Raw genomic sequence first — 17,926 nt, 5'->3', positions numbered from 1 at the left:
TCTTCTCTTTCATGTCGTAATCTTATCTTTGAATCTTCCATCGAAGGGTTAACCCACCGGTTTGTAACTTTCCTGTCAAAGGTAGTTTGATGACGCATTGTAGCAGATGAACTGCCGTATTCGTCGGAATCCGATGGAATATTTCTTGTGCCTTCCGAAATAGTATGCGCTCTCCTTCGAGATACCTCGAAAACTTCACTTCTGGTACCTTCTGGATAAGTTGGTGCGCGCGCCCGAGATCGCCCTAACATATCGTTTCTGGAAGGCAACAAAGCGGTGTTGAAGTTTTCAGAACGTTTCCGCCGCAGTACATTGGGACTTCTCGTTATTCCTTCCATGCCATGCATCAAGCATGGTTTCCCAACATAAGGTTCTCCGTGAGCTTCTGAAGAACTTTGCAAGTCGCCTGAAATCTGAGTTTGTTTGTTTTCGGAATACGACTTTTCAGACAAAGTTGAGAAGCTGTTGACGCGATCATTTAAGATGGCGTTGTCGTGTAAGACCATTCGCGCCGCCAATAACGAAGATGCTCGATGCCTTCTAATGTTTGTCATGGCCTCTTTGGCCATCTGGCGCTCCTGCAAAATGCTCTTCATCTCTCTGTTGTGTTGTTTCTCGAACCTGTCCATCTCCTGCTGCAGCAAATTATCTTGGTTTGCGTTCCGACGCTTTGCATTTTCATTTCTTTTCGACATTACGAGTCTCCTGCTCATGATTTTACAGAAAAAGATTAAAACTTTCTAAGAAATAAAAGAAACAGTTTATACAAACAGCACGAAGCACAAGTAGCTGCGAATATACAGTTTATCAACGTACCCATGAACACAAAATGAAAAGATTTTGCATAAAATGCTAATGTGTTCAACGTTATGAGTTTCACAAGAGGCTGTAAAGCTTTTCAAGCCAGTTCTTTGATTATAGAAAAGGAAATGAAGTCTGTTTTACTAAATTCGCGGGAACTTTGTTGTACAAATTGTTTAAAAATATTAAATTGCCCAATACTGGACAACTGGTTAATGTAAAATTTGAGCTTTAAAACTTGGAGTCATAGTCGTTATAGTCATATTTAATAACCAATATTATAATTAATGTTTGTTCAGAAGGACCTCCTTAATTGCAGCCTTTGTGATAATTTTGCTAGTTGCAACTGGTTCATTTTTTTTTTTTAACCAACTGGTCAACGAATAAGAGATTGATTATTTTTGTTTTGTTTTTTTAATTTGTGGCCAAAGAAAACCTAACTTATTATATTCTAAAATTTTGATGACACCAAACAGTGCTACCAAAGGCTGAGCCTCGAGTATAGATTTAATGCCTGCAAATTAAACAAGTTGGAACTATAAATTTTTGTTCATAAGATTTTGTGCGGCTTTTAAAGCTGTTAAGTATCCTTTTGTTATTTTTCAGTGATTGTTGGCACTTCACACTCTATTGTATTCCGTCCTAAGATTTCCTTCTGAAAAACACCGCCTTTGTAAAGGTGAAAACACGAAGACACTTCAACCAAATAATTTATAGAAGCCATAGATCATTTATTACCTGAATATTTATTAATATCACCCTTTCATGCACTTCCCATAAATATGAACTATTTTACAGTAGAAGACTCAACTATTTTACAGTAGAAGACTCAGCCAATATTAACCGCACCCAGCTTTTTTGGTGAACATGGTTGTGTTTGAATTTGACTCTCCCAAACTTGGATGCTCACAGCTGAAAATTAGCTCCTTGTTGCACTACGCGAAAGTCGTACCATGTAAATCGCCCTTAACGTGGAGGGTGGACCAGAAAAGAGTGTCCTTCTGAAGAGATCTGGACCTATTTCCAATGAAGGCCAAGCAGTTGACCATAGCGCTTACTATGCGGCAAAGTGCAGCCGAGGGTGCATTTCCCTGCCACCTAATTTGTTTCTGACTCAGCATACATTGATTATTAAAAGCAACTTCTTGAGAACTAATAAGGATTAGAAAAGTGAATGATAGAAGGTTAAAAACCAAATAACACACTCGTTTAGTATTTTGAATTATTAGAAACTGACTGGCATTGCATTGCATATGAGCCATTAAACTGTGCCCCACAAAGATTTAGCTATTATCTGTGGTTGTTCGTAATAAAAACAATTATTCCACTCGCGTATGTTAGATACAAGACGATTATATAACCAGCGAGGCACTGTGCGCCTCGTTGGCTATCTACCATCTTGTATTCAACGCGCGCTCGTGGAATAATTGTTAATTGTCCTGTTATTTGATTGTCATATTTCATTTAGCAAATCGACGGCAGTTTTCTAATGTCTATATTCTTAAAGACCATAAAATGTCATAAAATGTTCAAAACTCAAGTGGAACCACGAGACGCAGGCGAGCAGTTTACTGCCAAGTTTTGAACATTTTATGGCGTCATTTAATGGTCTGTAAGAGTATAGACCATAGGAAATGAGTCGATTTGTTTCTTACAATAGCATTGAAAACGTACGAGTGGAATTGGCTCTATTTTGCGTTGAGAAAGCGCGCGCGTTACATCTTTCTGTCATTTTTGTCTGCACGGTCTAACATTGTTGTACAACATTTGTTAGTTCAACTATGTTGAAACGTTTAGCACCCCATGTTTGATGACGTGTGTTTTGACACTTTGTTAAGAGAATGTTTTTGTTTCGATCAAGCATTTCGGCCAACATTTCACAAATTTTGAAGCGTTTAGCCGGCTTTTGAACGTTGTTGAACTAACAAATGTTGTACAACAATGTTAGATCGTTTAGCCGGGGCTTTAGAGACACTAAATAGTTACGAGCCAATCAGCGCGCGAGAATTTTGGGACGACTACTCTTTCTAGATTTTAAAAAGGATTTCGACACTGTGGAGTGGACTTTTCTACAGAAGACTCTCAAGCATTTCAATTTCGTGCCGTCTGTTATTAACTGGATTAAAATCTTCTTCAACTGGATTAAAATTTTCTACAACAACATTGAAAGCTGCATCTGAAGAAAGGGTGGTACATGCACAAACTTAAGCTTGAAAGGGGAGTTAGGCAAGGGTGTCCCCTTTCGCCTTATCTTTTCATCCTCTGCGTTGAGATTTTAGCTGAAAAATATGGAATGATAAAGACATTAAGGGCATCTTTGTGCAGGAAAACGAGATTAAAGTCACCCAGTACGCGGATGATACCACTATTATCCCAGATGGCTCAAAATAATCTTTTATGTCCTCCCTACAGACATATCTGCAGATATCTTCCAAATATGGACCATGCGGTCCATGCGGGTTTTTTTTTTTTCTTTATCATATCTGGCCCGGCATTTTAAAGAACAAAAAACGAAGTACTATGGATTGGGGCTAGCAAAGGAGAAACGAGATACTTTTCCCTGATCGAAAAAGACGTGAGAGTATTAGGAGTATGGTCCTCAGTTGACCTCGAAATAACTTTGGAGGAAAATGATAATGATTATTCCGAAAAATTAACACAAGCCAACCAAAATCAAACGAGATGTGATGATTAGCGACTATTTGGATGGTGACTATCACTGACAACGTTGACTGCCGGATGTCAGTCTTTAAACGTATGGTTTTAAGCCGTTTTAGTTTGAAATAGAGTGTAGATTTTAACCATTTTGGTCTGAAAGTCTGAGAAACCAGAGAGAAGCCAGGTTTGAAACTGGGTACGAATTTTAGAGGCCAGGTATGAAAAAGAGTACCGGAAAATTACATATTTTGGTCTGAAATCGGGTCAGGTTTTGGAGAACCGAGCACCATACCCCCACCAAAAGTACTGAGGGGTACAACCAACCCCCCCCCCCTCCTCCCTACCACTACCACCACCACCCTCCCTGGTGGGGAATGACTAACATATTTTGTGGCAATCCTCCTTTGAAATTAATAAAAACAAACAAATGAAACAAAAAATCATCTAATGAATATCTTTTCAGTACAGATTATTCATATATACATGTTTCCACATCTATCACTTTTGTATTGTTGTTGGGATGAAGTTCAGTTGATTCCCGTTCGATCGGCTATAAAACTTGGCTATAAAACTTGGCGTCATGGTCTGTGATCAACACTGATTCTATAAGCGACTTTCTAACATAAGTAAACGCCAATCCTAATCACGAGATTGCCACAAAACATTGTATCGTAAATCTTAAACTTAGCTAGCAAACCTATAGCCATAACTACTGAAAAACAACAATAACAACAACAATCGTCTGTAACTTAGGTTTCAGCGTCATCACTTCTCAAGTATCTACAGCGACGCAGTTCTTCAAAAGGACTTGGTGAGGTTTCGACATTTTTCTTGGGGACTAGGGGCAGCGATTCACGTTTGACATTCGCTAGCTGCTGATTGCCAGATGTGGTAGAACTCGATACGCCAGAATGGCTTTCCCTGAACTTGAAATCCTTAAACAGCACCTCTGGTTCCACGGGAAGCGACGAGCTTCGCGTTCTCTTGACCAGAGGTTTTGACTTGACATTGTTGGGATCTGAAACTCTTCTTGGCTCGGTTACCATGGCAGTATTGGGGTGGCTTGGTGGGTGACTGATTCTCCTTGGATTCTTAGCATCCTTATCACTGCTCTCTTGTCCATTCTCCTCTTTAGCAGAGTCATTACTTTCGTCGTGGTCATCTTCATTTGGATCAAGAGTTTTAAGGTCTCTGCGATCCAACTGTGGACTCATCTTTACTCGAACGTTTGACAAATTATCTGAGCGTGACAATGATATAGGGAAATTGTGAATGGACAACCTGTATCCATTTTTATGATGCTGCAAATGAATTCCACTAGAAGATTGTTTCGGAGAACTCGACAAGTTAGACAACGGAGGCGTTTCAATCGAGGATCCTGTTTTCATTAAGACTTCCTTCGGTAGCGAGGATGCCATGGGTGTTCTCGGAAGTGTTCGGTTATCTTTCGGGCTTCCGGGAAGAAACGTCGGGCGATATGGTAAAGAGTACCTACGGCTTCTAGCTTCACCACTGCTGGGAACTTTAAGATGTTCTGAAGGGTTATAAGATATTCCTGGAAGAGATGCTTTGTTGTTGCTTTTCCTTCTCTCCTCTGGTGTAAAAGCCATTCTACTGTCAGATGCATTCCCTCGAGAGGGAACGTTTTCATACTGTACAGATGATTTCACTTTCTCTGTTTCGGTTTCTTTCCTGGGGAGATGTAGATCATGCTCAGCCGCTGCCGGACTAAGTTGTGCTTGCATTTTCTCTTGCGTCAAATTTCTCATGGAGTGACGAACCTTTTCTTGCATGCTCTGTATCTCGGCCAAGCGACTAGCGCATTCCTTGTCAAACTTTTGGAAAGTTTGTCTTAGGCGGTTGCTATCACGCGAAACGAGATCACGAATCCTTTTGTTAAATTCGATCTTAGACACCGTTCTCCTGTTCTGTGCCATTAGATCTCGGAGTCTCTTAAATATAAAATAATACGATTCGTCACAGAAGTGAGCTTATTCCTAAACTGTAAATAACCGTTTGTATCTCTGTACTCTGTTAGGATTGAGAACACTCAGCCATTTGATCACGTTGGTAATTATATATAAATGTATAGAAGTTGGCTCAAAACTAAACAAAGTTAACAGACACGTCACAAAGATTGTTTGAAATATTGACACAATGGGTAGAATTATACAGATTCACGTAATCAACTTTGCAAACAGTTTGTCATAATCCAATATATCACTCTCTCAAGTTTGTATTTCGGCTTTCTGTTGTTACTGACTGTTTTATAAAAAGTAAACAGTGTGATCAGCATCGTGTTTCTCTTTGTGAAATCAATAAACACGTCAGCCACCAAGTAATAAAAAGTAAGTAAACCAAGATTAAAAGAAAGTATCCAGCCTATTTCGAATAAAGTTCTATTTTTGATAGAAACCAAGAACGCGGTAGTGATTTACCACAACTACATCCCACATAAATCTTTCTTAGTCAGCAAAACCAGCATTTTAGTTATTCGTCAAAAGTAATTGATTGATTCTCCAACGATAGCTTGTTTTGTCACCGTAGCAACTACAAACTCCAAACATCTACCAAGCTGTTTATTGGTCGGGGGATTGGGGCTAAATTAAGATGTGAAGCGCCAAGCAAACTAGCCTCCCACGCAGTCGTGTTTAGAGAAGTCATGTTACCCTCTTCTCTAAAACTCCGGCTTGCCGGAGGTTGGCATTCTTTTACTGAACATTGTCTATTCATTATACTAATTGTGCATTAGACTTTCGGAATTCCTGTGCAAAACTATTTCTAAGTAATCAAAGCTTTGTAAATACAGTATAAAGAATAGTTGTTGTTCCTTTGAGAATGTTGAAATGGTTCCGCGGAATTTTAGGCGTGGCGCAGATACGAACGGTTGCTGAAGACCTCAACTTTTTTTCCGTGAGAGCTGAGCACAGGATCTTATTTGCTGACTACTGTGATTAAAAAACACTAAGAAATTTAGCACGGAGAGTGAATTAAGGAAGACACAAGGGCACGAGCACAGCCCCATACATTAATTATGTATACATTTAGTCTGGGCGTAAGGTTCCAGGATGGGGCGAAGAGTAAAAACGGGTAGGGCCATTAAAGGTTACACTGTTTAAAGCGCGCCTGTCTCTCATGCTAACCTAAGTTCAGTTATTTTTGAAAAAAAAAATCATTATTTTTGAATTACAGTCAAATCTATTCACAGTATGCCTTGACTGGATTAGCCTGACCTTTGAGGTGTAAACCAAAGCGAATTTGTAAACAGTTCAAATCCCAGTTGCGTCTCGCTTTTGCAAGATGGCGGCTAAACATCAAGGCTGGTTTTCACTGGGACGTATAAGTATCAACAAAAAGATAAGCAAGTGAGAACACTAGCTACGTAAGCGGCATGGCATAAGGACAGACGCACGCGCAAGAAAATCATCTTTTGATGCTTATGTTTATGTCGCAGTTTTCACTAATTAGAACGGAGAAGACATAAGCACAAAGCAGTACAACCGCTTCGTCTGCCATCTTGCATCAGAGGGGAGGCTGGTATCCAGAATTCCGTCAAGAAATGGTTTTCTGCGCGTGCTCTCTCCTTATGCTTACGTAACTAGTGTTTCACTTACTTATCTTTATAATACACTTATGCTTATCCTTAATTCTAGTGAAAACCAGCCTTTATGTTTTGCCGCAATCAAGCGTGCGAAAGTTAAATTATTTAGATTTGGAAAAGATGAAGGAATGCCAACCTCCGAAAGCAGACGTTTGTGGGGAGGAGGATAATTATACGACTTCCCTAAAAGTGACTGCGTGGGAGGCTACAGGCAAACAGGCTTTTTTAAAATTTGGTTTATACAAGAACCTGCAAATTATTTTTGGTACAGGGCGCATCTACAATAATCATCGTGTGCAAACAATGACAAATGAAAACTATCGCTCATCCATTGTTATACAAATGAGAATTAATTTTGTGTGCATTACAAGAACTACTTCATGAATTTTTAAAAGGAACACGTAGACCACATTTGTGTATACAAAGACGATCTTAATATTGATTACGCGAAAAAAGCATACTGGAGCACGTACAATGGGCAGTCCCAACGAGGACAGCTATTTACTAATTAGCACGTGCTCATATGCCCTATTCCTCTTTTTCCTCGGAGGCGAAATAAATCAGTGTACATTTTGTTAACTATTCAGCGACATCCTTGACCTCTAATTCCGTCAGTTATTACATAATAGAGGTGTGATATGAGTCGACCATTTTCTCTTGTTACTGTGACCAAAGTTACTGTGACCATTTTAAAAGCACAGGTAGCCCAAGCTCTAAGAGCGTGTGTAATGGTCATGTAAGTCGTGGAATACATGTAGTAACCGTTGTGTAATGGCGAAAATTATAAGTTTTGTATGAAAGAATAACAGTTCCTATTTCTAATTAAGACTCCTTGAATTACCTTGAATCGACTCACAGATGACACAAGACTGACATGAATAAAATGGATTCTCAAAAAGATTTCGGGTGAGCAATTGTTATTCAAAAATCTTTTCTGACTTTGCCTTCAAACAGGAAACGTTCTATTTTTTCCCATACAAAACCTTATAATTTCCCTATTATGCAACGTACGGTTATTGTGACGCTTAAATTACGTGCCTAATGTGCATAAATGTGTATTACAAAGCTCTTAGAGCTTGGTCGACCCGTGAAAACGGTATCCAAATTTTCTTCTCCCTTAAGCTTGTTTGAAACTTATGGGGTCAGTTTTTAAAAGACAGTTTAGACGGTGTTTAACAAAACCACGATCTAAGCCGGGCCATTTTCAATTTTGTAAACAATCATAGCTAAACATTTGCTACTGCCGACGGTAACAGAAAGGCTTGCATCCCAGACTAGGAAACTATTTATCTACTTACAATAAACCACTTATAAACAGATTTGGAGGCCCACCGGATTGTCTTAAGCCGGGGCCTAAGTTAGACTCGGTTTAAATAACTGGCCCATACTTTCTTGAACGTTTTAGCTGATACCACAGTGTTCAGCCGTACCAATCTAAGGCGAGCCTTATCCAAACCTTATCATGCACGATTTTCTCTTCGTCTTGTCAACGTACCCGATTGCCTATTTCATCAGAAACCGGGTAACCCATAAAAGCTTGATTCTGGCATGACTGACGGTTAGCTATGCTAGGCTAAGGCTTGCTCAGGCCTCTCTCTCTTCGTTGATAGAGAAAATGCATCGAAAATTAGCTTTGGTAATGAAGGCAGTCCTTTGATGCTGGCAAGCTTTTAGTTTTGCCATAAACCTAGCTTAGAAACTAACGACGTTCTCATTGGAGATAGATCTAAGAATATATCTGTATGCTAAGAAAATGCCTGCCTAATTGTTGCTGTTTATTTTTCTTCGATCTCTTAATTGCCTTTATACCCCGCAACACACTGCTTATGAATGTTCGTATCGCTTCTTGGAATGTCAAGCTTATTTCATATTAAACTTGGTATTCATCTGCCTGAACAAGTTCATTACCAGTTCGATCCCTACCATTGTTGCCTCAGTGTGGCTGACATAAAAAATTGTAGCCTCCTTTATGCAACTGAACAATAGGAGAACAATTAAAGAAACGCCTCTATTACCATTCACCAGATTAACAATTGTGTTAACGCTGAAAGCACTCAGTGGATTAATGAATTCTCTGCACCGTTAATTGTAGTAGTAAGGTTATTGTTCCTCACCCAGTTTTATTACTATCGCAACGCCATTAATGCAAAAATAATGTCCAATTAACGTTAAACTGAGCACTGCAACAAAAGGTTTAATCCAGTTTCAGCGATAACAAAAACAAAAGATAGCATAAGAACACAGCGCAGGCGTGTTCATTTAACGTTAAACTGTTCACTGTAACAAAAGGTTTAATCCACTATTTCAGTGATAACAAAAACAAATGGTAGCATAAGAACATAGCACAGGCGTGTTTGATTTATTACGTGTAAGTCGAGCTGCACAAAACAGCAAATATTTGGAAAACATAAAACTCTTTTCCTGCTTCCTTTTATTCTCACCCAGCGACTCAGTGAAAAATATGGAATCAGAAATCGCAACAGGAAGCACAAGAAACCAAATTCGAAAGAAAGATCTTCCTCTTGATTTGCCAGCTCTTGCGACTTCTTATGTTCGGCAAAATAACGACTTGAGGAAAACGCTGGATCGCTTTGAGCAACAAAGGCAAAAGAAAATGAAGAATATCAATCAAGATATCTGGGAGCTACAGAGGTTTTTGCAAGATCTAAAATGCGTCACCACATTCTCAGCAGAGAACATTTTGTCGCGACAGAAAAAGCCTCCAGAGTGTTCTTTGGATCGAAGTTTACCTTTGTCAAAAAACTTACAAGATGGGCAGCACACTGCAAGCAACACTAATGGCGTTTTTTGTGCCTCACCTGTGGTTTCTATTATTAGACAAAAAACAGAAGGTACCGAAAAACTACAGGCGTCATTTGCTCCATCAAGAAATCAACGGGCACTCACGTGTATTTTGAATCAGCAACATAAAACTGATGATTGGAGTCGCAGGAACCGAAGGCGGAGTTCTAGCGCAGGCGAGATGTCTTCAGGTACGCTGAAACACCTTAATTCACTTGCCCAAAATAATCAGCCTCTTCTAAGGAGGAGAAGGTCCTTAGAAGCAGAAAAGGTAACAATGAAGAAATCCTATGCCCATGAAGCGTTTAAAGCCGGCAGCATTTATGATCATAAACACGTATTGGAACCTTTTGATAGCCAGAGTATTGGTGAAGATGAAATCAACCGTGATATAACAGAACAGCGATCAAAGTTACCAGATATTGACAAAGAAGCTGAAATCTCTACTAATAAGACGTCGAACTTTGAAACTAACAAATTAAATGTGGGAAACAAAGAGAGAAAGCGTCCTGTGCTGTGCCAAAGGCCTCCATCAGTGGTAATGGAGGAAGAGGACATTGAAAATGTCTCAGAAAGAATGAAATTTTTTGTGGCACTAGAAAGTAGTTATTCAAGATCGAAGACGCCATCGTCAAGCATGATAGATATACCGAAGAAAAATGACGATAGCAGATTTTTAGCGCGCAAGAGCAAATTTTTGCCCTTGCAATTAGATCATCCGTACGACTCAAGCAAAGCAGAGGATAAGATTTTACCTCGGCCTACAAACATAAAAACCGGTTACTCCTATCAGAGTGAAAATGAAGTCCAGAGGAAAGCGTACAGAAAAAGCATCTATTACAAGGAAACCACATCGAGCCTTTTACGAAAACGTAATCAGTTAGAAATTGGATTAAAAGCCAAGGAAGAGAACAAAACTATTCAGGGGTTTGTTTCTAAAGAGTTAGGTACCAAACGAGGCATGAAGTCTGGTCCCTGATTAGCACATCTTTTAAGAGCACGGAACAGCAGTTAAACTGAAGTGTCCGGTGAAAGAAAAGCGTTAAAAGCTGAACAATGAAACGAATTCTAATTAAAGTTTACGCTAATTAATGAAAAAAAATTTAATTGAATTCGCTTTCATTAGTCACCTTCGTTAGTCTAACTGGATCAGTTTCTTCTTTTTGCTTTTTTTAAGGACAGCGGGGCTTCTAAAGTAATTAGCCTTATCACGGTTTCCGACGCCATTTTGACGAGTATAGGCAAATACGTCTTGAAATAACAGTGTTTGTATGGAAATCTGATGCTAGGTTCAATTAGTTGGGATAGCTCAGTTAATTCCATTTACTCGCAAGGGTACTTCAAAACTGCTTCTGATGGCGTCCACGATAATGAAATAAGTGCTTGAATGTACTTATTACAACAAAGCGATAAATAGCGGAAGGTCATGCTGTAGATACTGCCTTAGCTTCTCTAGTATTCCTCTATGGCTATTACATTTTAGTGTAAAGCAGCGATTGGTCAAGCAACATGGATTGTTGAACGGCTTTTTAATATAAGACATAAGACAGAACGGGGGCTCATCATAATATACTGTTCACTAGTCTAAAGATCCACTACTGCTGCTTAACCCCTTTTCTCCTTGACTGGGATGTTTTCCATCCCCACTCCCTCCCCTCCCCTCCCCTCCCCTCCCCTCCCCAAATTAAAAAAAACCCAGCATTTGGCACACTTTGTCCAACCTCGTACCCTGTTGTCCTTGGCGCCCGGTTGAATGTCACTTCGTTGAGCTGATCGGGAAGACGCGTCTAGGTCGCCTTTCGCGACTTTCGCTGTCGCCTCTGTTCCAGACCCTTCGTAAGCTCCATAAGTGCATTGAGGCTGGGAAGAAGGCTGGTTATTCCATTTACTTAACCCGCAGGGAACACATTGAGGATAAAGCTTTTCTGTCTATATGGAACCTATCCGTCTCTCACTGGCCTTTACTAAGCTTTCCAGTGGGACGGTACGTTGGAATATTATTATGTGGTATAGAAAATATGATGGCAAGTTGTCATCAGGTCTTGTCTCACAAACTGTTTCAACTTTTCCGTATCTAAAACGAAGTGACTGTTGGCATGAATAATTCAGCAAGAAGTGATTAAGTCCTGCATGGCGCTTTCGGCTTACTGGGCATGACGCATGCATTCATGATGGTGCAGGTATTAATCCTGCCGTTTGACTGAGCTAAATGTCAAACATAGGAAGCAATTGCAGCTTAATGTTCTTGCACCCGGCTCTTGATAGCGGCAGACATGATTACCAAACCAAAATTGTTGAAAAGGGAAACGGCTGATTTAGATCTTTTTTTCAATTTAGTTTTTCTCAATTGGGGTTTGTTAGCTGTGTGTTAAAAGCTTTTTTCCTTTCCATCGCTGTGATATTTGACATATGTCACAAGTTATATTGACAAATTGAATATAAAACGTTTCCGTGAAGTTTCAAAAAAGCATAATTTAAAATACTTATTAGTTTTTTTTTTTTATTTTTTTATAGAGATTATCCAACACTTCGTACAATTTCAGGCTAAACACGACTACGCAATTTCATTGTCTTAATTCGGTGAACGCTTTCACAATTGCTAGCCATTCATGACTTAATTTCTGCTTCCGATGGCAGGCTTTACAGGTTTCGAACGTGTCTAGATGATCACGAAGAAGATAAATGTTTGGCATATAGGCACAGGAAGAGGATGTAGCAGCTTAATAACCATGACAAATAGCCTGTTCCCAAAGCAGGTGGTTCATTGAGTTGCAGCACGCTTAGGGCACAGTACGCGGTAAACAAGATCGCGAACACTCTCGTATCGCCCAGCAACGGAAACAAAATACATGAAAACGCTGAAATTTGCATGCAGCAAAAAATAACACTTGCCATATCAATATTTTCTTCGGACACAAAAGAAAATGAATTAACGTAACCGATCGGCTGCGGACGGGAAGACAAAAAGAAGATTTTTGTTGATGGGTGTCTAGTGTGAAAAGGTAATTTGGAAAACACAATTTAAAGGAAATGTCACCCACTGAAAGTGAACGTCATATTTTCCCACAGTTATGAAAGATTGTCATCTGACAGCATGCGACATCTGGTGTATGGTATCAAGTAGCGATTCCCAATTTGTTGCTGAGTTAAATATTCACTGATAGTAACAGGTTTGAATATGTCGTCGCAGGACAGCAATGAACCTGTGGGATCCACGGTAAAACGAATAGCTACTTTAAATGATCACGAAGAGCATATTCTTCGCCTTAGATTACACGCCTATCAAAAGATTCACCACAAGGAGATCGCGGAGGTCTCAAGCCAGCTGGAAGAGATCCGAGAATCCATGAAAGCATTAACTACAGATTCACTGTACGGAACACACGCACTGAACCATGCTGCTAGTCAAAAAAGCTCTTCCAGAAGTCCAGCTTCTAATCAGGGGCGAAAGTCCGGCAAACTCAGACGCACTCAGAGTTTTCCAGACTTATTAGACGGATCAGCTGATGTCAGTGCTAGTGCAAGCGCAAGTAATTCGTCATTCCCAGCACTTAAAAGCGCCGAGCATCACACAGCCAGTCGCCTTGCTTACAAATTGGGCGAAAAAGCACCTTTTAATGATTTAATGAAGTCTAAATTAAAGTCTTTTACCTCGCATCACGTTCACGACAGCATTCAGTTTGGAGTAGAAGCGAACGACAGGGAAGAGCAAGGGCACAAAAAACTTGAAAGGTCCAAAACAGCGCCAGTAGCAATGTTACAACCACTCTTGAAAACCACACCGGAAATGATGAGGAAGAGAATCCACATTTCCACATCAAATCGGCTGAGCAACGAGGAGCTTTTAAGAAGAAAAGGCATATCTCCGCGTTTCGGTGATAGGAGTTCCAGGATTCAGCCGACACATCTACAACAATCTCAGGCTGATTCGGAAACGGCTCTTCATCGACCTAAAATAGTTTCCGATTCTCATCGATTCTCATCGCCCACATCGCATTATTCTTTTGAATCGAAGACAACTAAGATTGCTGCAAAAGATTTTCCCGGTAAAAAGGTTCAATCTAGAGCCGAACATAACGACGATGCCTTTTTGTCCTTTCAAACTGTCAAAGGTCACGAGACAAAGTCATCTAGCAAGAAAACCGCCAAGCCTTTTCACAAATTTAAGGAAGATCTCTTTGAGGCAAGTGAAGACAGCGACAAAGAGAAAGACGTCGAAGGTTTAAGGAATTGCCGGTACTTGAGGTTTTCAAAAGAAAGTCAGGAAAGCAATCGAATCTGAAGCTTAGTATAAAATATTGAATTCATTTCCAAGATTGATTCTCGAGGACATTGTAAAGGGGAAGAGGTAACAGGAATTATATCCCCAAACTAGCGAACATTGCCTTTAACGAATATTTATTAATCATGTAGGGATAGTTCTTATTTCGATTCTGGTGCTAAAAAGCTTGCGTGTATGTCGACTATGACAATTTGGCCAAACGTCAAAGGTGACAAATGAAATGCATAACAAAAAGATTTTACCCTTTTGGTGGTATTGTCAACAGATTTTAAATTAAATGGGTTTACTAAAATATTATTTTAATTCGTCGACAAGAATCAAGGGACAATGTATTTCCCCTCCGTGTCAAAACATAATTTACGCAAGGGGGCAAAAAAGGAAGAGACAAAGAAAGAAGAAAGAAAACAAAACACAAACGTAAATACATGATCACTAACACCTTGCACTGCCTACGACAAATAGTACTACAAATGTATCTAACAAATCTAATAAGTTGAAAAAACCTTTAGGCTGGCATAATTGTGATGGTGTATTTCAATCCTAAATACATGGGAATGATCTATTATTCAGTCAGTGCATGACATAGGCATACTCGGAAGAACGAAATACGTTCGGATGCTCTACCTGTAGGCTACAGAAGACTTGTGGGAGCTAGGACATTCAACTAGGTTTATGGGAAGTTTATGTGAAACACATGTACACATCCTACATATACTCATTGCTACGATTTGAGGATCTGTGTCTCTCAGTACTACGTACCTGTATCACTGACTGAATAACAAATCATTCTCATACCTTTAGGCTATTTTCATGATGATGAAATTTTATTGCAACTACCAGATTAATTTCTTTTCTTCTTTCATGTTGAAATTTAAATTTGTAATACCAGTGGTGCTTTTGGAGAAATTAGCACCAGAAATTAAAAAGTGACGCTATAGTTGTCAAACTTGAAAATGTCCTGTTATTTCACTGAGTCCAAACAGGAGCACACGAAGGTTCATTTCAGTGAATATAATACATTTTTTTCCAGAATGACTTAATGGCCTCAGAAATTCGTTTTAGTTGTATAGAACATCAGTTTTCTTCACCAAAATGTCAGTTAAAAATTTCGCAACAGTGTAAAACTAATCCCTTTCGCTTTCGGGGAGACAAATATGTCGTTAAATTCGAAGAAAAAGGTCAGCTAGCATTTTCTTAAAACCAATAACAGCTAGTAAAATTCGTGGAATGAGATTCCATTTGCTAAATCTTTCTGCGACTTAAGGTGGCCGAACACAATTTGCGCGCGCTTTACAGGTTCTGTTACTGATGCAATTAAGCGCGCGCTAGGGTTGTGGTACGCAAATACGGCGGTCGATTAAGTGATCCCTCAATTTCACATGAAATGAATAATAAAGTTAAGTTTTGATCCTAAATAACTAAGTTCTCGTTTCTGGACTCTTTTTCTTTTCTTTCCGGGCTAAAAAAAGCATTCACCAAGACCTTTTGCATGCTTTTCATCTATGCCATGAAACCTTATTAAAGCCACGCATGCGCATTTGACCAAAATATTGCGACTGGTTGTTTTCGTGGAAATGAACTGTTTTCTAAGGAACCGCTCATTAGAATTTCGTGAAATTTGGCAGGAAAATAGTTCCCTAAAAGCGTAACTCGCCTACAAGGAGAAACCTAAATCTAACAGAGGGTATCTTCACAAAACATTAAAATATAAAATCAATATTTACAGGAGATCTCTCTGTTAAAATTACATGAAAATAGTGCAACTGTGTCAGTGTTTTGTGAGTTATTCTGGATACAAAAAATGGAAAAAATCCTGAAAAAATCTAATGAGTACATTTTCTAAAAAATAAAGGAAACCTACTATTTATGGATGTTTAATAGTTCGCTGCGTTGCCATGGAAACGGTACTTAGCTCAACAAGAAGTACGAAAATACATTCTTTCTTAGTTAGTCTTACACCATACCAATTTTAGGCGTCCAGAAATACATAGTTTCCAAATAACGTCTTCTAACACCTGTACACTAAAAAAACTGTATTCGGCCACCTTAATTTTTCAGTCAAAGCATACGAACGGATTAATCTGTATTAGCTTGCACAAAAATGCCTTTAAAAGGCCGTAACACGATCCGTGGACACAGGAGACAACATCTGAATTGTTTTGCTTAAATGTTCTCAATCACTTACATTTATACCGTAAAAGTATACATTAGCTGTAGAACTACAGGATATATAACCAATGTATATATAGAGATTACTTGAAGGTTGGTGAGCGCGTATGATTTTTATTCAGAGTTGTGAAGATTTGCAAACGAACTTAACTGAGCGCAGCGATCGAGCGAGTGTGTTTGCGATTTTCACAATGGAATAAAAGATCGTACGAGTGAACCAATTACTGAGGTTTAATTTCTTCAATGAAAGTGAACGATAAAAATTCTTCACGCCCGCCAAACAGACATAAAGGAGTTTATTTTGCAGGCACTGAGATAATAGTATCTCCTTTAAAATACAAACAAAATAACATGCATGGCCCAAAACTCAATTAGCGACAAATAAACGCATTACAGGTGATTAAGTAAACTGTTTTGAAAATGGCGAATGAAAAGGTCGAAAATGACAAAACACTCGACTTGAATTTCTTGAAATAAACAGATGAAAGGAGTTACGCGAATGAGGTCTCAAAAATTAGTCAAATATAAATCCGGAAGCACATTTAAACTTAATCCAATGTCTGAGTCGCTCAAAACTTTTAACCTAGCTTTTGTACTTTTTTTAGGAGTGATTGTCGGAAACATTAAAAGGTGCACTGTCACAGGGATCTCTCTGTGTTTTGGTCAAAATTTCTCAAATATTTGACAAGATACTACCTTTTCGTTAACATCAAATTGCTTTTAGAACAGCAAGAAAAATATATTAACTGATTTCTCCAGGGAAGAATTGAACTATAACCTGTTTTTAGTGATTTCTCTAAAAAACGCTGGAAGGACTTGAAAAAATTGACCAATTTTTTTCAAGTTACAATCGATTTCGATCCTGGCCATCTGCAGCCAAAGACAATTAACACTAGTATTTGTGTAGCCAAGAACGGGGTTATTGTTAACAAAACTGAACCATTCTTTTAAACGATTCTGTCAATACAAATATGTTTTTTTTTTTCGTCATTCAAAGCAGCATCAGAAATAGGAGACTGTTAACGGCCCCTTTTCCGCCGAGTAGGGTCGAATTCGTATGGCGCGTTTTTAGTGTCAAAATTCAAACTATCAATTCAAACATTCGATCCTTCAATTCAAACATTCAATCCTTCAATTCAAACATTCGATCCTTCAATTCGAATCTGCAATTGTTCGGTTCAAACTTTCGATCCTTCAATACAAACATTCAATCCTTCAGTGCAAATATGGAATGGGTCGATTCAAACATTCCATCATTCAATCCAAATATGGAATTGTTTGTTTCAAACATTCGATTCTTCAATCCAAACACCCTTTTCTTCAATCCAGAAATGCTACTCTCTCCTCCGCAGAGCTTCGATGGGGTGTTATGTGTATCCGCTGAACGAAGTGAGTGCAGGCGCAAAAGCTGAACGGGTTGACTTGGCGGCGAACCTCTGCCAGAAGCATGTCGTTTTCTTGTACATCCTTGTCGTTTTCTTGTACATCGATTGATTTCTCGCTCATCTCTAAATTTGACAGTTTCATTCTTGGCGGAAGTCAGCATTTACTTTGTCTCTACAGTTTGCAGTCGTTAATTTTAAGGTGAGATCTCACAATTTCTAGAAAAAAGC

General features: G+C 39.0%; 2 protein-coding genes across 2 annotated transcripts; one reads left to right on the top strand and one right to left on the bottom strand.

Annotated features, from left to right (window-relative positions):
* Positions 1–3,913: 3,913 nt before the first annotated feature.
* LOC146450341 (uncharacterized) lies at positions 3,914–5,670 on the bottom strand. Its single transcript, XM_085100510.1, has one exon. It carries the CDS (start codon positions 5,394–5,396, stop codon positions 4,209–4,211), a length of 1,188 nt encoding a protein of 395 aa, XP_084956636.1. The 5' UTR covers positions 5,397–5,670; the 3' UTR covers positions 3,914–4,208.
* A 6,774-nt stretch (positions 5,671–12,444) lies between these two features.
* LOC146450340 (uncharacterized) lies at positions 12,445–14,511 on the top strand. The gene has a single exon (XM_085100423.1). The coding sequence runs from the start codon at positions 13,041–13,043 to the stop codon at positions 14,142–14,144; it is 1,104 nt and encodes a 367-aa protein (XP_084956549.1). The 5' UTR covers positions 12,445–13,040; the 3' UTR covers positions 14,145–14,511.
* The last annotated feature ends 3,415 nt before the right edge of the window (positions 14,512–17,926 follow it).

Source organism: Pavona decussata, unplaced genomic scaffold, assembly GCF_977016875.1.
Source record: "Pavona decussata unplaced genomic scaffold, jaPavDecu1.1 SCAFFOLD_468, whole genome shotgun sequence".
Lineage (NCBI taxonomy): Eukaryota > Metazoa > Cnidaria > Anthozoa > Scleractinia > Agariciidae > Pavona > Pavona decussata.
This window is presented reverse-complemented; position numbering and strand designations above follow the sequence as displayed.

Bases quoted from the DNA above. Each gene is read 5' to 3' on its own strand.
- LOC146450341 (XM_085100510.1), bottom strand. From the start codon at position 5,396: ATGGCACAGAACAGGAGAACGGTGTCTAAGATCGAATTTAACAAAAGG.
- LOC146450340 (XM_085100423.1), top strand. From the start codon at position 13,041: ATGTCGTCGCAGGACAGCAATGAACCTGTGGGATCCACGGTAAAACGA.